The following is a 25,545-nucleotide window of genomic DNA, read 5'->3' as shown; positions in this document are numbered from 1 at the left end:
TTTGTGCTCAGAAATGACTGTTTTGAGCATTACGATGGAGTGCAGAGTAATGAGCTGAGGACTTGTGGGCTGCTTTGACAGTAAAAACACCAAATAGCTGAGTATGGGACATATCGTGGTCAATGTGAAGCTTTACTCAGAATTGTAATGGGCCTGTGTGTGGGTTGTGAATGTTTCAGGTACACAGGCTATTACAAAAGCAACACATTCCCCATCATGTAGGAAATGTGACATAGGACGTTTAGCTGATCCACGTGAAAGATCAGTCCACCTTATATTCTCAGGATAGCTCTGCTCTTGTGGTGAAGAACACGTTGAGGAATTTATGAATCACCAGTGAGCTATGTGTTTGTGCTGACATATAAACTTGTTTATTATTGTCGCGTTGGGGCTGGTTGCTCCTTTCATGCTTACTCGTTTGCCTTTTTTCATATCTTCCAGATTTCTTCTGATTGCCCTGTGAGTAACATTAAAACGCTATAAACCATAGATAATTCCCTCTGACAAAGTCTGCAGAAATACACACTGAACAGAAAGTGAGTTAAAGGGCTGAAAAAGAGAGTCCTCATGCACTTGATGGTGGTGCTATGCAAATGCATCTGTGTAAACAGCCATAGAAAAATGGTTTCAGGGAAAAGTACTCACTGAAAAACAGGAGTTACTGGTTGTAAGTTCAGTTCTCTGACTATGTGCTTGGTCTTCGAATGAGCTTTACTTTTGGCAGTGTGAAGTGACCAGACTTTAGTTATCTTGGGGGTCACCTTGACTTTGCCTCTGCTGTCAGCGTGGATGTTTGGAATTGGGATGCTTTGACATGGCTGTGTCTAAAGAAAAGTAAATGTTACATGGGTTATACTAGCAAAAGACAAAGGCCATGTGTTATTTGCTTGTGATTGTTTGCAGTAAAACTCGTATCTCTTGTATCGTTTCTCCAGTGACACCCAGATGGCATTTCAATATTCATATTGTGTCTACAATAATAAGATACATTTTTTTGCAGTCAGTTATATTTGTTTTACATTTGGTCTCCATAGTCATGGAGCACTTTGGGCCCAGAATTCAGAATGTTAAAGTTATTTACCAGGAAGAGAATGAAGCATCACCTCAGATCCTAGTATGCTGATTAGACTTTCACTGCACTGTTGACAGTTGTGTCAAATGTTTACCTTCAGTTCTCTGTGTGTGTGTGAGTCATGTCCCAATAGTTTTGCATCAACCAAAATGTCCCCAAATTTCCATGCTGGTTTGGCTGACTGTCAACTTATGCTCCAGCAGTCCCTACAAAATTTCCAATCCTGTTTAAATTCCTTTAATCCTCTTTAAGAAAAAAAAAGCAATGTTTTGGTTTTCAGTGTAATACTAATGAAAGTAACTATGTTCACTCTTGAACTCCTGTTTATTGTTTCCTTCTGTGCTTTATGGGTCAGAATGACAGAGGGCCATGGTTTATTTACCTGTAGGAAAAGCTGCACAGTGGAGTTGTGAATTTTGGATGTTTCAATAGAGGAACTCCAAACACCACTTAATAAAACATATACTTTATTTTCTTGGTGAAAGTAAGTCATTGCACTAGTCACTTCATTTTCAACCAATTGTCATTCCACAACAAAATTCATTCACAGTCAACATCACTCTCAACAAAATCACAATGAGCAACCAAACAGCAATCTTCAGAGGTTATGGTACACAAAAAGCCATAGGTTTCAGCTCCACACGGGAGCAGACACACTAGCTTATTATACTTGCAGAAGGCTTGTGACATCAGGTGGAATACTATAGACACATGTGGAAATGGAGGTCAGATAGATGAACATGGTCTAGTTTATCTCAGGAGGAAGCAGCTGTTATCAATCTACATTTTAAAGAAGACATAATTTGAGAGCTTTACAGATGAAGCTTTGTTTTATTTATTCCAACAGAGTGGGGGGAAAATGAGTCCTGTTCCCTCAATCCCCTTGTATGACACAATATTATAAACTAAAATGTCAACTTGTTGGCTTTCCAGTGACACTTACAAGAGCTTTTAACTGCACACTGCAGTCTTCTTTAGTGCATGAAGCTGAATCTTTGTCATACACATGACTGGGAGTTTGTAATGTTTTTCTCAGTTCAAAGACGGTGTATGGCAGTGGAGTAGGTTTAAGTCACACCAATGAATAGTCCATTTTGGATATCTTATGCTGTTTCAAGTGTTTCTTCTATTTCTTTTATCATTCAAAGAGGCTTTATTTGTGAAACTACTGCAAAGAAACCACAACTGACGCAGACCAAGCAGAAGAAAAAGAAACGTGGATTTTGGTCTGACGGATCCAGATGTGAGATAATTGATGAAGACGTGGTGTCTGTGTGTGTGTAGTTCCTGATGTGAGGCATGGAGGATAAACTGGTGGTGTAGATGGGCTTTGCTGGTGACACTGCTTTAATTTAGAATTCAAGGCAATACTTATTCAGCATGACTACTACAACAGCCTGCGGAGACACACCGTCCCATCTGCTCCTGCCAACCAACACAAAGACAAGAGGTGCTATCTCAGGTATCACATTCAGACAGTGAGGTAAGTAGGCCTCTCCTTGTTAGGCGATGTTAATCATCACTTTTGCTGGTTCAAATAACAATCTCCCAAGTGGCTGCAAATTTAAATAAACAGTGATTAGATAAGTTATTCACCAAAAAGACGAAAAGCAGTCCCTCAGTTAACGTACCTTCTCTGTCTGTCCTCATTGTTTTTGATGTAAAGAGACATCTTTCTGTGATCACAAGTGGATGGTGTGTTACTGTAGTTCAACAGGACTTGCAGAGAAGCAAGTCTACAGAACACAACAGAATATAGTAACTAATGCCCATTAATTGCTTCAAAACAATTTTCTGCTCCAATTGTGCACAGGATTCATTCTCAGAAGCATCACGAGTAATAAGATGAAAGCAGACTTCAGAATCTTGCTGTCAGAGGTCAGCAGATAAACGATAAAACAGTTGTTCTTGCAGGCTTATGGCCTTCGACTATCTGTGATGTCCTCTTTGACCACGAAAACTCCACAAATTTGGTAAGTGGACCTCTGAGCTGACATTATTTTGTTACAGATCCTAAGAAAGAACTCTCCCATGTCCATTCCCTTCAGAACATTTCCACACGCTGTCACTGCATTGATGTAAATACATGAATAATTCTGAGAGGCAGAGTAGAGGACTGAAATCCAATCCGTATGCCTTACAGGAAATGACCTCGTATGAACCTTCATATCAAATCAATCCAACACAAATGTCTGCATCAGAGGTGCATGTTGAAGTAAAGCTGATGCAAACAGGGCAATGTTCGGAGCCTCTGGTGGTCTTCAGCCAGCCATTTCCTTTTGCATACTGAACGATAGTTTCTGGGCTGTGGCTTGATCAGTCTCTTTGACTTCAGCTCACCTCGTCTACCTCAGAAGAAGTTCTCTTTCCTCCTCTGCTCTCACACAGGCAACCAGGCTTTGTACTCAGGTCTGTTTTATCCAGCAGCCTGGTGGCTGGTGTTTGGGCTGCAGAGGGCCAGACAGCTGCCTGCTATGCTGACCTGTGCCCAGGATGATACAGTATCAGTGGGACCAACTGCTCTACGCTCCCCCTGTCAGTCTTCGCTCCAGCCGGTCCAACTTGGCTAGGTTTTCCTTCAGAAGTTTGGAACCAGGGCTCAGAAGCAGGGCTCGCTGGTAGTACATTCTGGCAGCTGCATAATCTCCCTGCACACACATACATGCACGACAACATATACATTGCAAATAAATGCTTTAAAATTAGACCTTCAGTGCCTCCATTAATTTATGGATGTCAGAAGTTGGTTATGCATCATCCTATACCAGGAGTTTTCAAAATCTGACAGCTTTCAATAATATTAATTCATCATGTAACTCATATTACTGTTATTTGCTGTACTTTTATATGGAGGAATACACACAAAGGAAATTCTGAAAACACAATGACTTTTAAAAGTTCTGCAGCTACACAAAATGCCTGCTTTATCATATTTCTCAGGGGATTTCTGTATCTGAATTTGTTTGTAATGGACAACAGTCAAATGATCTGTTCAGGAAGTGTAGGGAAAAATAGATCTAAAAATATCTGTCATAGAAGTGTGTATACAGTTGACTGATCAGCAAATCTGTTGAGTGCAGAGTTTATTGCAAATTGTGGCAGTTGAACCATTTTGGCAAGTGGGCCAAAAATTAGAAATGCATATATGACAAAACTAATATGACAGATGTTATTTTATTGCCAACATGCTTTCTTGGTGTTGTTTTAAGGTTTTAACTAACAAGTTACTGTAATGGGTGATGAAAACGACTTAAAAGAAAAAAACACAGATAAAGACGGATCAAAAATGTTCAGGTGAAATGTTTTAAGGTAGCTACCTTAATGTGTTGAATCCCTCCCATGTTCATCCAGGCCTGAGACTGGTCAGGTTTCAGTTCAACAGCAAGCTTGTAGCTCTAGCCGGAGAGACAAACAGACAGTGAAAAGTGATCATTAGACACAGATCCATGTGTGAGTGGAGTCAGACACTGAATATGCGACACAAACAATCTGAGCTGAATCAAACAGTTGTCGTCAGTGATCATTATGAAGCAGAAAGGGTCTCAGTGCTGACTGGCTGGACAGTAAACTGGGTTTCAGGCCCTTATTACCTTACTGAGAAAACCAGTTAATTGTATATATGCAAAAGTACTCCACAGTGTGTAGTGTATTGAAATTCATGATTACTTATGCTAACCTTATGCTGACAGGTGCAGTACAGAATATCTGTCATTAATATCTCAGTTTTAAAATGCATTGTTTTCTTCACCCATTCTACTGCTCTTTATCACATTTAGAACTGATTTAAAAACACAATGCGGTCAGTATCTCTGCCCTCTGACCACTGGGAGGATCCAGTCTTTACATCGTCGTGCCGTTGTTGTTTGTTCACTCACTCTCCCACAGTGTGTTTCCATCATTAATTTTTCTTTTTAATACAAAACAAAAGTGATTCAAGTAAACTCTTCACACATTCAAATAGAAAACTAGAAAAGCCCTCAGAGAGCGCAGTACTCCACCAAGGCTGTTCAGTTGATGTATCATTTCTGATGGATGAAATCTTTAATAAGAAATGACCGTGCACTGACCACAGGCATGTGTTATGCATGTGCACGTTATGTATGGATATCGAATTGTGGGTAAGTTACTCTTCTAAAGGTCTGTTGATCAATTCATCACTTTTGGTAAGACTTTGTTTTGCTAGTGTTATTTTGAAAGCGTATTTTTAATATTATGGGTTTTTCTTTTGTCACCATTCCAGCAGCACAGAAAGTGTTTGTCTAAGAAGCGGGTTCTTGACATGAGGAAGGTGTAAAGGGTTAAAAATGTTCATTTCAGAGATGAGTTGAAATCCAGTTAAAAAGTTAAATGTTATATGAGAAGGTTAAAAAGTCACTGAGACTGGTACAGCTAATTGCTGAAAATAAGTTATGTTAAAAATGTGTTTTAAAAACAGATACCCCATATATAAATTTTTTTAAATACTATTTCATTGTGTTGAAGTATATTAAAAGACTGAATTTCATGGTGTATTTCTGGTTTCTGTCAAAGCAATTTTCAAACAGGTCACTAGATGGCGCATAGTGCCAGAGAGGAGCATACAATCACATTGAGACACTTGCTGCAGAATAAATCCTGCAGCCAAGCTGAACAACAGCTAAAACTTGGTGTCTCTTTGTATATGCATTCAGGTGGGTTTATACTCCTCCAAACTACATGCATGTACCCCAGAATAAGGGAATATGGTGTTGTGACTTCATGGATATAAGGTGCAATGTGTAGAGTTTTGCTGAAGTTATCTCTTGAGATACAGCTGTTTTGCCGCGTGCGACCATGCCAGGCTAGCGGACCTGTTGCTAGCAAGTTGCTAACACAGAACTAGTTAAGTTTGACACTGTTAGTTTATATATGGTTTCATGTGAAATTTGGTGTGATGTGAAAGCCATGTAAGGGACAGAGACAAGTTTGCATGGAGAGATTTGGTACATTTGTTTTGTTAAGCCCACAGTTTATGATGTGAAATAAGAGATACTGTCTATACAGTTGGTGTACTTTGCACCATTAATAGAACATTTTGTGTTATTATTTGCTTGTTAAAGAAAGCAGCAGCAGAATAAATCCTGCAGCCAAGCTGAACGACAGCTAAAACTCGGTGTCTCTTTGTTTATGCATTCAGGCATTCACATACGGGATTTATAAACACACCCACCTGACACCTGCCGGGCCAGGGGGGTTACAAAGGCGTTGCTAAAAAGTCTGAAAATTCATGTGAAGATGAAAGAAAACGGTTCCACTGTTGCTGTCTAGCAAAGGATGTGTCTAAATGTAGAGGCAGCTGGAATGGAGACAAGCTCTGAAGGAGTGAAGGACAGAAAGGTGAATTTGTGTTCAAAATAAGACTGACGACTGAATGTAAATAAAGGCTTTGTGAAACATCAGGAGCTTCACCATTGTCTGGCTGGGGTTTGCTACATACATGACCTAAATATGTAGTGGACAACCGGAATTGATGAGACTCAGAAACACCCAACATTTTATTCATTTGTTCCTTGTATGATTTCCAACTGATAAATCAGTCCATTTGTAGCAGGGTCACAATCATGTGATCATCAGCAGGTAACTGACACAGTGTTCACTTCTTGTCATGGTAACAGCAACATGCCAGCAGCTGTATCTCTCAATACTAAATCCTTAACAAAGCTGTGGATCCAGACTATAAGCACCATCACTGTGAAAATCTAATCACTTGGTCCTTGTGTCATTTCTGACCTTTCCTGAAAATTTCATCCAAATCTGTTGGTCCGTTTTTGAGTAATGTTTCACACAGACAGACAGATTCACAGACAAACTTAAGCCGATTGTCACATAACTCCACTGTTCCTTGGTGGAGTAATAAATATATTGCACTATGTGGCAAATAGGCATTTTGTCTATATACCTTAACTTCTATTAACAAATGTACTATATTTAAAAATCCCTGTCAAGATTCAGCTTTTATTATTAGAAACAGCTAGATCCATGTTTCACCTTTCGAAGTGTCCACCATAGTTTAGTTCTGCTTACTGGAATTTTTAGAGTGATCCTAAGTGTTTCAGTAAAAGTAAAACAGACATCCTTTTCCTGGTTCCCGAAGGCATTTATCCGCTATCCAAGATTCTTCCTGAGGTCTTACTAACTAGTAAGGAGATCAACCAGCAGAAGATCAGTGCACCTCAGTTCTGAGGAACTGCCCAAGCCTCAGTTTTGGTGAAAGAAGGGAGGTAAAAAATCTTAAACAACCATAAAGTAGTCCAGTTGTCTTCTACGAAAGCACTGAGGAATACCCTGACCTGGATGAATGAGAATTTACACAGACACTTTCACACTGAGGTATCATAGCAAAATGGATAAGAAAGCATTACTGCTTTTTTTTTAGATATTTTCACACATTGGAACACATCAATGGATGAAAATTCATAAAGTTCCCTTCTTCTTCTGTTGTGAAATCCTGCTATTCCCTGGTTATTCTGCATCTGTCGACTCCTTCACTTGCTCTCTCCCTTGCTGTCAAAATCTCTGTAGTTCATTTCTGATGTTACCCTGTCAGGCCAATGGTCTGTCTGTCTTTCTACAATAATCTGTAGGGTGATCCTCCAGCGTCTAGACGTCTGCATTCTACAGTCAAACATCTCCCATCTTCATTGTTTGTGCTTATCGAACATGTGCTTATAGAACAGCTTTACTTCTCTAAGTGGCATTCAGTCCATCCACGGTTACAGCCCAGCAGACCAGTGATGTACAGATATCTGCAGCGTTCCAAACAGCTAATAAAACACCAAGCAGTGTGCTGTGTATTGTAAAATTTTATGCACAACTGTTCCTTTTAATGCTCTCTGGAAAACATATAAAGAGAATTTTACTCACTGACTGTAGCAGCTGATGCACAATACTTCCCACTGATGACATTCGTCCAAGTGGCAGAGAGTCTATCCACCTTCAATAGTTTACTCCTTGTGGTTATGTAGTCAGTATGGTAGGGTTAATTTTGTACAAGATACATTTAAACCTGTGTGGTGCTTACTGTTAATGTGTATATATTGTTTCATTAAAGTTATCAAGCTGTGTGTTGTGATCTGTTGCAGGATTAAGTCATTGGATATTTGGTTCCATATGGTAAAGTTGATGTTACTGAGGCTGCTCACAAACATAGAGGTCTTTTTATAACATGGCACCACAATCCTCTGAAAATCACACACATGATCTACATTGGTCTTTAAACAGCAACATATAAATAGAAGAGATCCAGATTCAATTGAGTTGTCTTGAGCTCAATACAAATAAATAACAGTGGTTTCATTAACTAATGTGACACAAGTTTGAGATGCTAGCTTTGTGGCATGGTGCATTATCCTTCTGAGGCAGACATTACAAACTGGGAAATAGAAGCCCTAAAGGGATGGAGGTGAACCGCTGGTATTAAGGTGTCCAAGGTTTACCAAGAATATATGCTGCACACCACTCCCCCAGCAGCAGCGGCATTAGCATCAGCGGAGGTGGTGGCAGCAGCGACATCGGCAGCAGCATGGACTGTTGACACAAGGCAGGATGCCGCTGGTTCTGACCAACCATCTACAGCTATTACTTTTCCATCATGTAATTGCTGAGTGTAGGTGAACCTGTTCACGGTTCATCATCATGATTCTGTTATTGGCTGACAGGAGTAGAACCTGCTGTAGCCTGCTGCAGGCCATCCACCTCATGGTTTGGCACATTGCAAGTCTAACCTTCTCTGTAGAGTTGTAAAGGTTAGTTATCTGAGTTCCTGTAGTCTTTCTGTCAGCTCCAACCACCCCGACCATTTTCTTCTGACCTTTCATATCAATGGGGTGTTAATGCCTGCAGAGCTGCTGCTCATTGAATTTTGTTTCTTGTCTTTTCCCCAACTCTGAGTAACAATAGAGACTGCTGAGGTAAATTTCCAGGAGATCGGCCGCTTCAGGAACATTCAAACCAGTTTGTCACAAATTATGATGGCACAGACTGAGATGACATTCTTCCTACATTCTGATGTTTGACGTGAACATTAAGTGAAGCTCTTAATCTGCATGTGCATGATTTTATACACTGGATTGCTATCAAATGACTGGTTGATTGGAGTGAGGAAGAATGTGTACCTGAAAGTGTTTTTAGGAAAAGGATAATCCCTGTCTATACTCCTGCTGAGTATCTACAGTCCGGCAGTACTCTGGCACTCTATGTTTTACAATTAAGGATGTAAAAAGTGCATTTTCCTTTCAGAAATTTACATTAAATTAGAGCATTCAAAAAACCCAAATAAGCATTTGCAGACTTTATAAAAAATTGTTTACTTTCTGACCCACTTTGGTTTGACTTTGCTGTGGATGGTTGGTCTCATCCTTCTGTTATTAAATTAGGCCTCAGTGCTGAAATTCTATTTTCAAGGCTAAAATATTTTTTAATCAACAATAATGTTAGCAGCCCTATTTTAAAAAACTCAGCTCATTAATTTATGCTTAACAGGCAGAGCTGGTTGAATTAGACTGTGCTCAGGCACACTTGAGACCAAAACATAAAACAAAGACATAAAAGCTAAAATAAACCAGCTTCAAACTGCACTTCAAACAGTTTCTCGGGCTGCTTGCCTCCTCTTTGTTGTCCTTCTTAAGAGACTGTGATAATACTAGTGAAATAACACATCACAACATTGTCTGTATCAACTAATAAGACAGTTTCGCTGCACAAACACTACTCTCTTTAAATCTGCAGCGACCTCAGATGACCTGCTTGGACTTGGATACTCTCCATCAGTGTTTCCAGCAGAAAGCCCACAACCTCCCTTCGGCTTGTTAGCTTTCGCTCCTCTCAAATCTTTTTCTTAGGAAGTCAATCAAGGCTTCCTGAGAAAAAGGAGTGCCTTCCTGAAACTTCTCTCTAAGATTAAATCTGAGCCGTGAGTCTGGAACAAGTTATTCAGAGTGTGCCATTAGATCTGAGTGGACGGGAACTCCCACAGTGACAATGGAGGTCAGCATCCTGAGACAGGAATTACACTAATGAGCTCGCTCTGCAGATGACTCTTATGATGCTGCACTTCATTCTTTTCAGTAGATTTGTCCTTTCAGCTGCTTTTACAAACAGTGTTGAGCTGTGGTTAAAAACTGACAATTCAATTTTATTTATATAGCGCAGATTCACATATATGTCCTCTCATAGTGCTTAGAAGTACAGTAAGGTACACACTTGACAAACCCAAAGAAAAGCACCTGACATTCAGGTGGAAACTAATTCAGAAACCTGACCTGAATTTTTTTGTTTCTGGTTGGGGTATGATTATTTTCAATTGCAACTCCATAAGAAAATTCTCTTTCTCAGTCGTGTGTTGATGCTTCAGGCGTAGCAAGGAGACGTGATGCCCAGAGTGATAAGAACAGAGACAGAGTGGAGCCTGCATTCAATGCCTGGTGAGCAAGGAATAGATGAGATCAAAGAAAAAACTGCAGAAGAGGAACTTCTTGAAATCTTTAATGATGTGTGGAGGACTACTGCATGATGGGAACATTAGAATGTTGTGGCTACAGTGGTAAGACTACAGTGGTAGTCTGACAGACAACAGCAAGGAGCAAGACCTTTTCTCTTCACAATCACCGTCAACATGAAAAGTTCTGCAGTGAAGTTTGCGGTGAGTCAAAGTAAGATGTCTCCCATGGCAATGGAATAAATAAACCAATGCAAAGTGTTTGCTTTATTATTTAAGGCAAGAAGAGTCATTGCAGTATTTCCACACAGCTGAAGTGTTTCCACTCATATGGAAAGTCCCATATTGTGCCCCTTTAAAACAAACTGATGAAATTCTAACATTTCCTCACAGTGTGTTTTTCTGCTTGAAGCTCAAAATGCTGCAAAGAGGATTCATTTTTTCAAGACTGTAAAACTCCTGGTTCCATTGAAGTTGCCCTGAAAACCAATTCGACATTGGTTTGAAATGTCATCAGTAGCAAGTTTAGTTGGGGAATTTCAGCCACTAAAAGTAAGTCAGTAAATTCTGAAATCCAGGTGGATGGTTATAATAAATTTGAAGAAATTACCTCCAGGGACTGATGAGATATTGCATTCATGAGAATGCAATAGACAGAAGCACAACCTGTAACCGTGGTCTCTCTTGCATCCACTGTTGTTGGGAAGGAGGCATAAAAATACATTAGGACCTAAGCGTTAGTCTGACTCCAACTTTACTCTCCCCCTACCTCATCCTGAGGCTTACAGTCTAATATCTACTGTGGATGCAATATGGAGAAGGATCTCCATATTGCCAATACAAGGAAACCTACTGATGTGATAGGCACAGTATTTATTAAATGAGTTATTATTACTCCACCAAGGAACAGTGGAGTTATGTGACAATCGGCTTAAGTTTGTCTGTGAATCTGTCTGTCTGTGTGAAACATTACTCAAAAACGGACCAACAGATTTGGATGAAATTTTCAGGAAAGGTCAGAAATGACACAAGGACCAAGTGATTAGATTTTCACAGTGATGGTGCTTATAGTCTGGATCCACAGCTTTGTTAAGGATTTAGTATTGAGAGATACAGCTGCTGGCATGTTGCTGTTACCATGACAAGAAGTGAACTGTCAGTTACCTGCTGGTGATCACATGATTGTGAACTTGCTACAAATGGACTTCATACAAGGAGCAACTGATAACTTGATTTTATTCTGTCTTGCTGCTGCTGACTGTTTGCACTGAACTATAATTGACGAAATGAATGACCAAGATTGCCTCTAATGTCCATGTCTGTCTTATGTTTCGTGTGATATAGGCTGTATTGGGACCATGGAAAAAGTGCCTAGAAAGTGAATTTCGCTCCACTATGCTGGATCTACGTGTTCAATGCATTTTTTCATAGACAATACCCTTTTAGACTCTGGGTTAAAAGTTCTACTCAGAATATTTGTCCGAACTTTGTCACCAGCCAGAAATGTATCTTTATGAGAACACCCAAAAAACTAAAATCTGGTGCTGCTGTTTTTGCTTGTTTTAAGTGCTATGTTAATTCTGGAAACACAAAATCTTTATCAAATGTCATAAACACATCTACCAAACATTTGAAACAAGTATTGGTGCCTTAGTGTACAGAGGTGAATTCAGAGTGAGAAATGTAGCTAATTTCTTGAAGGAAACACTTCAACTTAAGTGATTTGCACCCAGCACAATGAAATATATGGTAAATTTAGCTAAAAGCTTATGTGTCATATATTAAAAATATCACAACCTACTGTGTAATGAAAGATATAAAATAAAACATGCACACCATGGCCATAAATGGCTGAAAATCAACCGAATTGCTACCACGCCCTCCTAAATCGGAATAATGGCAAAAATGGAATAAGACAAAAAAATAAATGCACAAAAGGTCAGAGTCATTCACAAGTATGGTATAAAACATTTATTCAAATACGACAGTGTCTCTGAATATGAAAATATAGATTAATACACATACAAATACGTTGCAGACTCTCATACATAACACACATTTAAATTGTCAGCAGTGGGAGGCCAGGGGCATGTCATAGCAGGAGAGTCACTGAGAACCCTCTTTAAGATCAAGCCTGCACTGTACAGTGTCCTTGTGACATCAGTAGTATTCTGTCCAGATGTTGTGCTAGCCATGTGTTCACTGTCACTTTCAGTTTGGCTTTCAGCTTTGCTTACCTCAGTGGACTCAGTAGATGTACCTGACTGTGGAGGTATCTTTTGTAATAGTCTATCAGCTGACAGTCTCTCAACAAAAACAAGTTCACTGATATTTCTCTTGGCAGGGCAGTGGTAAGTGAGCTGCGGGAAGTCACGTGTCAGCCGCCTCTTCAGTAGATCCTGCCTGAAACAAAAAATATGGGGAAAGATGAGTATGTGTGTGGGCATGCACGTGTGTGTTTACATAAACATACACGCATACCCTTTTTTGTGAGAATAAGTCAACAACAATTAACCTTGTAGTATTTACTTTTTTTGTTTACAAGAACCGTGAGAGAGAGACACGATATTTTGGTTACCTGTATTCTGAAGCATCAAGACCCTCTTGATTCTTCACTATGTCCACGAATGTCTTTCGTAGCTTGTCCATTCGCAGCACTTCGTGGTCAACTATAATCCTTTGATGGATGACAGTCTCACAGAAGAAATTGTAGCTGTCAGTGAAGGGTGTTTCACTTCTGAAAAACACACGCACACACACACAAACCATGTGTAAACTGTTGCAGCCATGTCATATTTACATAATCCAATCAAGATGATCTAAGCTTGTCTATTTCGCCAAATTTTCCTGAATAAAATTATCAAATAGGTTTTTGGAACTACAGTTAAACAAACTAAAGACTATGTTGTTTGTCAATGCCTCATTTTGAAATGTACAATGTGTAATAAAATGTTAATGCATTGTAATAACTCACGCTTCATCTGGGGTTGCAGTACTTGTTTCCATAGGCCTTGACAAAAACTTTGTGTACTGTGTGCAACAGGTCCTGTGGTACCGCACCTCCAGGGCCACACAGTCTTTCTCTTTAATGTGCAAAAGCATGCTGGTGTCCTCCTTCAGCTGAGCAGTCTTCTGCAAACGGCCTTTAATAAAATATATAGAGAAAGCCACTGTCTAACGCAGGTTCTGTAAGTTTCCCACCTTTTCCGTGTAAAGTCCTGCACGTCTTCGCCCTGGACATCTGTGAGATGCAAAGAGTATCGTTTCGATCCTTTTTTAGTAACTTTTGAAGGCGGTTTCCTCATCTTTCTTTTCGTCATCTTCGCTCGTATCTGTGCTAGATACAGTCGACGTCATGCTGTGTGTTGATCTGAAACCACGGCAACAGGACTCAGCTCCTATTGGTCCACGTGACCAAAAACCACTGCACGCACTGCAAATCCTAGTCCGCCCATGTAAATATCACTACGCCACAGTAAAAAAAAGACCGACACAAAAACGCTAATTATTAAAAAATGACTGAAACGGTGAGTAGAAACTTTTTTTGGGTACTAATTAGCAATAGATATATCTTATAAAGCAGAGTTCATGTAGATCCACTTGAGTGGAACGAACCAACACAATCTCGTTCAGCCAATACAGCCTAATATTTATTGTCTTCACTGATTTTATTATTTTTCTTGTGTTTTTACTGTTTCTGTTGTGTTTTTACTGATTTATGTGTGTTTTAGTTTTTTAAAAACAAAAAAACATTTCCTTTCGTTTGTTTTTTTTTATTGGCAGCTAACTGGAATGCTTGTGTAAACTGCTGCATAACAAATCACCCTTCAAGGAACAAATAATAAAGTTGAGTTAATTAAACTGTGAGGTGTTTCTAAGTCCCTTCAATTCCTGCATATTTCCTACATATTAAGGTCATGTATGTAGCAAACCCCAGACAGACAATGGTGAAGCTCCTGATGTTTCACAAAACCTTTATTTACGTTCAGACGTCAGCCTTATTTTGAACACAAATTCACCTTTCTGTCCTTCACTCCTTCAGGAAACACTCTTAGAGCTTGTTCCCATAGCGGCTAGATGCTTCTTAGTTTAGACACGCCTTACTATCCTTTAGGCAGCGTCTTCATCATATTAAGAAACTGCTTCTTCGATAAACACTTCCTGTGCCGCTGGAATGAGGACAAAATAAACGCTTGTAACATTAAAAATACACCTTTAAAATAAAAGCATGGAGGGAACGGTTATTTTAACACTAGCAAAACAAAGGCTTGCCAAAGGTGATGAACTGATCACCAGACCTTTATAAGAGTAATTTACACCTGCTTTGGTATCCATACATAACATGAACAAGCATAACACATGCCTGTGCTCAGCACAAGGTCATTTTTTATTAAAGATTTCATCTGCTGGAAATGATACGTCAACTGAACAGCCACCGCGGAGTACTGCACTCTCTGGGTCCTTTTCTAGTTTTCTATTTGTGAGAAACACTTCACAATACAAACAGCTTCAGTTTCAAATTCAGCAGGGCCAGGCGGGTCTGGGTCTGAAAGCTACAGGTCAATGCCAAGACTGGTTTTCAGGCCTTCACAAACCTCAACTAACCCTTAAACACTTTCTCTATATTAAAAAGCACTAGGTACGAGCTTCAACTATCAGTGAATAAATCCCTATTATCTCGGAATCATTTCCAGAAATCACTGAAAGCAATGACAGACCATAAAGTCCAATGAGACACACTGAGGTGCTTGGTGTTAATGGCTGTTTGGAACATTGCAGCATTATTATCACCATTTTGCTGGATTTCACCTTTACATAAAAATCAAAGAAAAACAAACACACAGGGCAGGGGTCCCCAGACTTTTTTCCTGTGAGAACCACATAACTTTTCCCTTCTCTGGTGGGGGGCCGGGGTCACTTTGTAACAGAAAAAGTGTGACGATCGCAGGGGTGCCTAAACATCAACATTGTTTTCCAGAAAGCCACACATAACCAAATATTAATAACCCTTTCCGGGATCTTCACAGAAAAAAAAGTCAGGAAATAAATAACACTATTAATGACATAAATAACACTATTTATGAAATAAATAATAACCAAATAACCCTGTTTAGGTTCTTCACAGAAAAAAAAATAAAAATCAGGAAACATATAATAACACTATTTATGAATGGAACATGGCTCAGCGGGTAGAGTGGCCGTCTTGTAACTGGAAGGTTGCCGGGTCGATCCTCAGCCCGTCGAGCTCATGTGGAGGTGTCCCTGAGCAAGACACTGAACCCCTAATTGCTCCTGGTGGGTCGTGGTTAGCGCCTTGCATGGCAGCTTCTGCCATCAGTGTGTGAATGGGTAAATGTGACATATCATGTAAAGCGCTTTGGATAAAAGCACTATATAAATACAATCATTTACCATTTAAATACAACCATTTCTGTTGTGCCGTGCACAATCTTAACAGGTAAAAGTTCATCTTAGTTGTCAGAGCAGAATCTCTGACTTAAATGACTCATATGAGCAGTGTCTCAAAGGTCTTGTGTTCTTTCCTTTTAATCCCAGGGATTACAAGAACCATGAGAGAGACAGCCCGCTGCTACTAAAATTCCAGCGCCGCTCCTTCAAATTTTTTTTAATCGTTGCAAATACACCACCGCCGCATGTCTCCACCTTCACAGCAGTCTTACACCGTGTCGGGTACTCGCGAGTACTAAGCTAAACTCCAGATAACTCAAAATGTCATTGGACAAGACACTGAACCCCAAATACCCCTGGATGCCAGGCACCATGTATGGCAGCTGCCACCACTGATGTGTGTGAATGAGAAACATTGTAAAGTGCTTTGAGTACCACTATAGCAGAAAGGTGCTCTATAAGTGCGGACCACTTAGACCATTTACATTTGTAAAGCTGTTACTGACTGGGTTTGAGGCTGTTTTTCATGATGAAATAAAAGTGTAGTCTTGCAGCCTTGAGTTTAAGGCGTAAAGCCATTAATGTCTGTGTGCGTGCGTGCGTGCGTGCGTGCGTGCGTGCGTGCGTGCGTGCGTGCGTGCGTGCGTGCGTGCGTGCGTGCGTGCGTGCGTGCGTGCGTGCGTGTTCAAATGAACTTGAAAACAATTTGTAAAGCAAGCTGTGCATATTTGCAGTCTAACAAGATGCCTCCGAGCACATGCCCTTGGTAGTATTCCCTCTGATTAGTAAACATATGTTAATGTGCATTATCTGTGAAGTTTCTGTTAGCCTATAAAGCTCATAAAACCTTACTCCCCCCAGGACTTTAAAAAAGACAGGTGGACCTTCTGGGCTTTAAGAAAAGGCTGGTTAAACAACAGTGTAGCTGGGCTAAAGGAAGAACACAACGGCAATGCATACACAGATCTGGCCAAGGTTACAAAAGAATTTCTGCAGCACTCAAGGTTCCTAAGAGCACAGTGGCCTCCATAATCCTCAAATGGAAGAAGTTTGGGACGACCACAACTCTTCCTATAGACCTGGCCGTCCAGCCAAACTGAGCAATGGTGGGAGAAGAGCCTTGGTGAGAGAGGTAAAGAAGAACCCAAAGATCACTGTGGCTGAGCTCCAGAGATGTAGTCGGGTGATAGGAGAAAGTTCCACAAAGTCAACTATCACTGCAGCCCTCCACCAGTCGGGGCTTTATGGCAGAGTGGCCCGACGGAAGCCTCTCCGCAGTGCAAGACACATGAAAGCCTGCATAGAGTTTGCCAAAAAACACATGAAGGATTCCTAGACTATGAGAAATATGAAAACCTCTCTTCCTCTTCTGTCCCTCTCAACTCGCCCGGCCAGCAGCAGATGGTTCCCCCACATAAAGAGCCAGGTTCTGCTCAAGTCTTTTTTCCCTGTTAAAGGGTGTTTTCCTTTCCAGTGTCACCTTTGGCTTGCTCTGGGGGTTCAGGAATATGGGTTCTGTAAAGCGTCTTGAGACAATTTGACTGTAATTGGTGCTATATAAATTAAATAGAATAGAATTGAATAGAAAATCTATATTACTTAAGAAGGACAAGGAGAGAAAAACATGAAACAGGTGAGTGAATAAGAAAGAGAGAGAGAGAAGGACAGAGGGAGCAAAAGAGCTGTACCTCGAAGGCTCGGTCTAGCTGGTTCATCTCTCTGAGCTGGTTTCCTTTGGAGAAGTACAGCTCTGCTCTCACAGTCAGATCCCGGGGATTCTGCTGCAGGGCCCGGTCCAGAGCCTCCAGAGCCTGCCACAGACGCACAGTCAACAAACACACACTGCACATGAACACACACAGCTGGCTGTCTTCATATCTGAGTGTACTTTCTGACCACACTGGGGACAGTCACTGGTGGTTTCAAGCAGAATTCACACAAGGTTTTGCAGAAAACACCTTCACTACCTGCTGCATTTAACCAGCGGCATTTCTAAAGCAGGGAGGGATGAGAGAAGTGGAAGTCAGAGCTAATTTAGAGCAGAACTAACCAGACAGAGAGAGGAGGAATGTGGTAATTTATTCCCGTCTTTGTGTCAAACTGCAGCATCAGCTCTACCACAGAGAGGAAGAGAGCTGAAGAATTACACAGAAGTTTGTGAATGTGTTGCTGGGAGTTGCACAGATAGGAGCGGTGCACCGTTGCTTCATCTCCACGGCAACTCAGCTTTCTGAAGCCCCTCCACACTCACTACGGACAGTTCAAACTATTTTGGCTAAGGATGTGAGTTGTTTTTACCCTCAATCCAATCCCAGTCATTCAGTATTTTGTATTTGCCAACGAGTCCTAATGCAATACCATTCTCTAAGGTAATGCACACTTCAAATACATTAAAGTGGTTTAAATGAGTCCCATGCACATGCTAGACAACTGAACAGCTCTGTAATACATGAGGAAAAAAGGTTTCTGCATCTGAGCTGCTCCTCAGTGCTGTGTATGTGGTCAGGGACGCTGTTCTAAAGCTCTGGTAGGGCGCCGCATGGAGTGAATGTAGAGGGTAGTGTATCTAAAACACAGTGGAAACCTGTGAACACAACATATCTACTGTGGTCAGGTTGTTTTATTGATGACTGATTGATAGCATTGTTGATAACTGATTAAGAAAATTCAGAATTTGAATACTCAGCATCTTGAGACAACTGGATGTAAACAAAGGATCAGGCTTTGGTACATGCTGATACCCATGAGTTCAAAATACCTTGGTGACCCTAATCTCTGTCTTTAACAACATATCGGGACATCTTTCATTCTAGTAACTGTGGTTTTCACATTTTTTGTGGTAGTAGGGTTTATTCTCTCTGTGCCATCAATGCATTATGGGGCAGTAGAGGCAATCCATATGATTTTAGTGGCGTGATGACGATTTATCATACTGCACAGCAGAATAGTACTGTTAACACTCTTCATACTAAAAACACAGAATTCACATTTTCTGTCAAATTGGGTCACAGGGAGAGAGAAAATGCAGATGGAGACGATAAACAGTGGGTGGAAGAGTGGCAGCTGCTCTGATGTAAAGCAGAGGTGATCTGTTTCCACGGCAACTGTTGCAGCAGAAGCTGATTCCTGACAGTGATCATCCCAACATGCTGTGTGATAGTTTACTTCTCAGGGCACCAAAACCAAGAGAGACACAAACACACCTCTGTGTAGTTGCCGTGCTTGCTGTAGATGGCAGACAGGAGGCGGTAACATTCGATGCAGCTGCCCTCTCTGGATATGATGTCCAGTGTCATCTTCTCTGCCTCTTTGGTGCGACCAGCCATGGCTAAAACCTGAGCCTGAGACACAAATACAGTCATGTCTGTATGTGTAAAACAAGAGCAACTGCATTTTCAGGGTTTAGCAGGATGTTTAATGTACAGATTTTTTTTGTAAATATTTTTCATAGCCATGTCAAATTTGAATTGATTTGAGCAACGGGTTTCTTGTGACAGTAAATGACAAAAACAGGTGGAAAAAGACAGTAAGACTTTGTATTCCAGATGCCACTGGCACATATGAACGACATCAATGTTCATTTTTATTAAAAAGTTCATGCCCCAAATTAGTAATTGTAACTATTGTCAAAGCCTTCATTTGCCACCGCAAGCTAACAATCTTTCCACATCTGTACTCTGGGATTTTGTTCTGCTCCTCTTTGTGACAATCTTCATGTCTTTGAGGACAAAAGCATATTTGCCATCTCTCTGGTTTCAGTTTCCTGTTTTCCTCCAGAATCTTCATGTAATGCTGTTTATTTTAACAAGCCTGTCATGCCCATTGAATGAGAAACACCTCCAAAACATTATATTTAAACTCATATTCCTGTTCAAACAACTCATCCAACCACCAAAAGCTTTCTCCTTTGTAGAAGTATAGTTGTCCTTGGTCAGTGTCCATAGAAACCAGTGTTGTTCAGTGTCTGCTGGAGTGTCTGTCCTGAAATGTTCCTGCTCAGATTCATCATTCTGGTTTTGGTGCTGGTTCTTGGATTATTCTCGGCCTCTACAATTCTTACTGGTGTGAGGTATCATTTCTGGTTTCCTACCAGCCTTTGAGATTTTTCAGTGTGGAACTCCTTGCACTTTGTGTTGTTTTGCACTGTGGCTACTGGACCTTAAAAACATTTGGGCACACCTTTATAGCCTCCCCTCGTGTTGTGAGCAGCCACAGTGTGCAGCTTTCTCTCAGGCATGACTCACAATCAACTGAGCACTGAGGCCAGATGCTGCATCAGATGTTCCTTAAGTTATAGTGTATTAGAATACTCCAGAACATGGTAGAGATTACCAGGACCACCTGGAATGGCATAGGAGCTACACTTTCTCAAGAAGTTATGACAATTTAATGAATAATTGTGGACATTACATTCTTAGTGAAAATGTAAAAGAAGAACACACACACACTGAACAAAAACATAGAAACAGCTAACATTCACCATGATCACCTCTAACACAAAGTCCTGTTTTCTTTTGTCATGTATTTACAGCATGTCCAGCCAGAAGAAAAGGATTGGTCAAATACAAATTTACTCTGAATCCACATCTGGAGTGAGTATGAATGTTTTTAGCTTCAACTGTACACTTAGATATCCTTGCATGCCAGATTTGCTGTGTGTGTGTGTCTCTGCTCACCAATGCCAGCCAGATGTCGGTGCTGTCTGGCTGCAGTGTGGCCGCCTCTCTGTACACCTGCAAAGCCTCCTCATAGCGACCTGTATTGTAGTACAGCGCTCCCAGCGGAGTCAGTATGTCTACCTTCCTCGTCACCTCCAGAGCCCTACGAGCAGAGGTCAGATTTCTAACAGGCTGCAGATTGATTTAGTTGAACAAGCTTAATTAATCAATCAGAATGAATCAAATGAACACAGGTTGATGCAAATATCTTGAACCAGCTTAATCTTACTGTTCCCTTCGAAATGTGCACTTTCCATTTAAAGGATGCTCCGCCATCTTGGTACACATTTGTGTGTGTCTTTTCCAAAAGTTTGATGGGAATAATCTGTCAGTATCAGTTTGGCTGTTGTACATATAAATACTGGATTATTCGGCTCTGCAAGTACATGTTCTTGTTTTTCTGTATTCCTGCTATTGTAGGATGTGATGTAAGGAATTATGTTAATGTAGATGCTTTCTCTTTTATATTGTGTTATTAATCAACCAAATACAGATGTCATGTTTAGCTGAAGTTGAGAGTTTCAGTGATGAGTAAAAACTGTGATTTTAGATGTGTTTTTGGGTGAAAACAAACACATTTTTCTTGTCCCTCTAGAAGGGCAGCAGCAACCATTGTGTTAATAAGCTCTGTAGCTCGAGGCTGTCACTGACTCGGAACTTGTCCTCTTTAAATAATAATAATGTTTTTCAATACTCAATACTTTTCTGACCTTTTGTACCAAGACTCAGCTTCTCTGTTCTCATTGGATGATCGCAGCAGACGGCCCAGGTTCACCATGGCAACGTAATGGGCTGGTTTGAGTCGTACTGCTTGCTGGTAGTGGGCAGCTGCCAGCTCCCCTTCTCCTGAAGGAGAGGACAGTGCAACAAGGACAGAAAGGACGGAGGACAAGAATAAAGGAATAAAAGGAAGCAGACACGTATTAGAGGAGTTAAAGGCATGGGACAGTACTTGGCAACATATCAACAAAACATGTTTAATAACATAGTAGGTTTAAGTTTTTTATTTCACACATTTGCTTTCTCCACAGCTGAAGCACATAAAGATGAGCATGTTTACCACTCATCATCCCAGAACAGACAGCTACCCACAGATCTACTTAGAAGTCACCAGTAAGCTTGGTCATTCCAGAACTGGAGGACAAGTAGTCTTCAAAATTCCTGAAAAATGAACCTTCTCTGTTACAATTTTCTGCTTCATATTCATCAATAATAGATGATCAACTATCAAAGGCTTGATTGGCACAGCTTACACATCAGTGGTAAAATTTTTATTACATGTTTTATTTGCTGTTTTCTATTTTGGTGTGACCCTGTTACCAACACTAAGGAACCTGAAAAAGTACATTAATTAATTTGTTAAATATAATTCCTTTTCCATTAAGTAAAGGAAGTAACATTCTCTCTGAATAACTATTTGATTTCACATATGACGTCATTTAAATTAAATCTATCTTGCCCGACTTTTCCATAGTGGCATGTTTCAGTTTACTAATTTCAGTATTTATTTTGCAATATTTACTCTGAAGACATTATGCATTTAATTGCTTAAACTCTTTAAAGAACAACTGGTCAAAACCTTTTGAGCTGAAAAAGTAATTTATGATTATTTTCAGTTAAAATGATATGGCAGACTAGCTTGTAATGAGGGTAACAGAAAGTAACAAGGTTGAATAGTTACATTATTTTTTTTCGCCTTTTTGTTGCGATAGTCGCAGTGAAGAGAGACAGGAAATGGGGAGAAGAGTATAGTAGGGAGGTTATTCAACTTTTGACTGCAAATCATGATGCAAAGGTTCCCTTTGGTATGGAAGTACCTTAGGGTCATACAAGTAAATTTATCCTAAGACACAAGTGAGATCACGCTTTGGCGGCCATTTTTAAAATGGCCGCCGACCATCCTTGGGAGGCCCATATCTTTGCTTCTGTTATCGCTATAATGGCAAACTTGGTGTCAAATTGTACATTTTGGGGGTCAAGGAATCTAATAAAATCGGTTTCAAGACTTAAAAAAGAATGATATTCTTCTCACCATGACAACTGAAGGTAAAGTATGCAATTTATATAAAAAACACATACCAAAAACACAGTCAAATCAAAACTCAATTTAATGAATACAACTTAAAGTGTTGAATACGTGTATTACGGATGCTAAGAAAATGAGTAGTGAGACAACAAGTCCATAACTACAATCAAAGAAAAAATCATTAGACCTTCATTGTCTTCTTCAGTTTCTTGTTCATTTTAATGCCTGGTACAAATAAAGGTTCATTACCTGGAGAACGCAATGAACATGACAAAAAATGCAACTGACTCCATAATACTTGTCTTATTACATCTTATTTAACATCCTCTGGCTTCATTGTATTCCCTGGTAGAGTATGTTATGTCTTATCTGACATGCTTAAGCTTCATTTTATTCCTAGGGTAACTAAGAGGACATTTCATGTCATCAGCAGCACTGCACATGCAAAGGCCTAGAATGGTTTTCTGCTGACATTCAAGCCGTAGCACAACTCAGAAGCCGTCAGCTTTCACATAATGCCTAAAACTCAAGAATTATGTGAAGCCACAAAGGCAGCCATCTTGGTCCTTCTGGAAATTGGCATGAGTGAGAGACAGGTAGCGAAGAAGCTGACGATCTCCAAGACAGCCGTTCATTACACCAAGAAAAAACAAGCCCAACATGGTTCTACCAAACTGCTAGCTGGTCACGGCAGGAAATGTCTTTCTACCCACCAGATGAGCGTCACTCATCCGTTCCTGTGTCAGGAATCATCCTCATACCTCCAGGGACTTTAAAATGAGTGCACACTGTGGAGAAATAGGACTTGACTGTTGATGATTGGACCAAGGCCCTCTTCAATGATGACTCCAATTTTCACTTGATGCCCACTCCAGCCAACTTACTGGTTAGGAGGAAGCCTGGTGAAGCTACAAACCAGACTGTCTGCCCCTACAGTAAAACATGGGGGTGGATCAGTGACCATCTGGGGTAGTTTCAGTCTGGGTGGAACAGGGCAAATGGACCAGGTCATGTATAGCACTACTCTTGAAAACAGTCTTCTTCCATCAGCTGGAAAACTCTTTCCTGCTTCCAATTACTGGATTTTCCAACAAGACAATGCCCCTTGCCACACAACAAGGTCAGTTAAAGCCTGGATGGAGAAACAGAACATTGGAACCATGCCTTGGCTGCTCAATCACCAGATCTAAATCCAATTGAAAACCTGTGGAAAATCATCAACCGCTAAATGGAGAACCACAAGCCCAAAAACAAAGCAGATTAGGTAGAATTCATGCAACAGGAATGAGCTGCTCTGACAGCAGAACAATGTCAGAAGTTGGTAGAGAGCATGCCAAAATGCATGGCTGCAGTCATCACAAACAATGGTTATGGATCAGTACTAACTCCTGTGTGGATCATGGGACTAAAGCAGACAGAAAAGAAAACATGGAATCCTAAAAGCTGTTTTTTGGCAGTACAATGCCATAGCTATTGATGGAAGAACTGAAGTCATTTTGGTTATCAAGAAAACCATGGAAAATGTCTGATATCAGATCTGAAATTAAACTCGTGAGTTATTTTTGTTGTTGTCATTATATTTGTCCAAACAAATGTACCTGTAGTGGTACCAGGAATTAAAATGAACAAGAAATTGAGAAAAAGAAGGGTGGTCTAACATTTATTTCCATGAGTGTATGCTCACATTTTAGAAGTAGGCAATGCCATACCTACATTTTTTTAGTGATGAAGACTAATAGCTTGGTGTAAATACATCATAAAGATGATTGTCTATTTAGACGTCTGCACAACTGTGGGAACATGAGCCATGACATCTACAGAAAGGCATGCAAAGCAGCCTCTGCATGCAGAATTTGCAGGGGGTGCCTTACAGCCACTCTTAAACTTGCACATGACAAGGTCTGGCAAGTCCTTTGAAATAGTGGCAATTGTAGTGTAGACAGGAGTTGGTGGAGAGTCTGGGGAACCCTGCTGCCATCCCCATAGAGACGGCAAAATTGTCACATGGTGTTGGACGAGTGCCTTGCCCCATACATGTCCACTCTAAAGAGAAACATGATTCGTGATACCAAGGCCCTCCATTAGTCTTAGCCATATTTATATCATGTCCCTTCACAATTTTTTCTTATCTGCTAAGCTCGTTGAAGGAGGTGCTGATGGAGTGCATCACTACTTGGTGGAATGTGGTGAAAGTCTTTTCCTTTGTGAAAAAAGAGGGAGAGTTGTGCAGCATCTACAGTTGTGATGTTGTCCTCAAATACACCACAGAGCATCGGGACAAATCTCTGGAGCATGGATGTCTGACCTGGACTACGGTAGCTGATTGTTTGTCTGAGGACTTTCATTGCATGCTAAGCTATAGTGGGGCTGGTAGGCAACTCTGTGAACAGTGGCAACATGTATGATGTTGATGGGTGAAGCAGCATCTGTGATGCTACAGCATTTGTGCAGCTTTTGTGCTACATGGCAGGATTTTAAAGGGTACCTGTGGTGGTTAGAAATAAAAATATATGTGATTCTGTTTGACTTCCGCTGTATGATAGTAGAAATATGTTTCTCAGTCATGAGAGAAATGAATAATTACCGCCCGCGATTCGCGCACCTAATAACCTGGCACAGCATGGGGGACGACATACTTGCTTCTTCTTGGCCGCTGGAAGTGAGGCAGTGACGTGGACTCGTTGATAGCATGTCTGGATCGTGATTGGCTGCTGCCGTCAGCGCCGCCGAGCCTGCGCACTGTCGTCAACGGTTGGCTGTTTCGCCCTGGAAGGCTGACCAAAGTCACTTGATTGGTTGAAATGAGGTGTCAATCAAAAGGTTAGAGTTCAGCGGCCATTTTGAGAGCAATAGTTCGCTAAAAAAA

The 25,545-nt window shown here is 40.6% G+C and overlaps 1 protein-coding gene across 5 annotated transcripts in view; it reads right to left on the bottom strand.

The window, feature by feature from the left end:
- Positions 1 to 1,522: 1,522 nt before the first annotated feature.
- The window catches only part of tmtc1 (transmembrane O-mannosyltransferase targeting cadherins 1), a 200,542-nt gene continuing 176,519 nt past the window's right edge, over positions 1,523 to 25,545 (bottom strand). For 2 of the 5 annotated variants that reach the window (XM_051945359.1, XM_051945351.1), the window contains 6 exons: positions 21,364 to 21,499; positions 20,612 to 20,756; positions 19,139 to 19,276; positions 17,624 to 17,746; positions 4,390 to 4,467; positions 1,523 to 3,720 (listed from right to left, as the gene is read on the bottom strand). In XM_051945359.1, the coding sequence (XP_051801319.1) occupies positions 3,595 to 3,720; positions 4,390 to 4,467; positions 17,624 to 17,746; positions 19,139 to 19,276; positions 20,612 to 20,756; positions 21,364 to 21,499 (746 nt within the window). In that variant the 3' untranslated portion in view covers positions 1,523 to 3,594. Of the gene's footprint in view, positions 3,721 to 4,389; positions 4,468 to 12,482; positions 12,930 to 13,104; positions 17,489 to 17,623; positions 17,747 to 19,138; positions 19,277 to 20,611; positions 20,757 to 21,363; positions 21,500 to 25,545 lie in introns of those variants that run through there. The other 3 variants (XR_007940801.1, XR_007940802.1, XR_007940798.1) reach the window with 3 other exon arrangements.

This window comes from Acanthochromis polyacanthus, chromosome 1, assembly GCF_021347895.1.
Source record: "Acanthochromis polyacanthus isolate Apoly-LR-REF ecotype Palm Island chromosome 1, KAUST_Apoly_ChrSc, whole genome shotgun sequence".
In the NCBI taxonomy this organism is placed as follows: Eukaryota; Metazoa; Chordata; class Actinopteri; family Pomacentridae; genus Acanthochromis; species Acanthochromis polyacanthus.
This window is presented reverse-complemented; position numbering and strand designations above follow the sequence as displayed.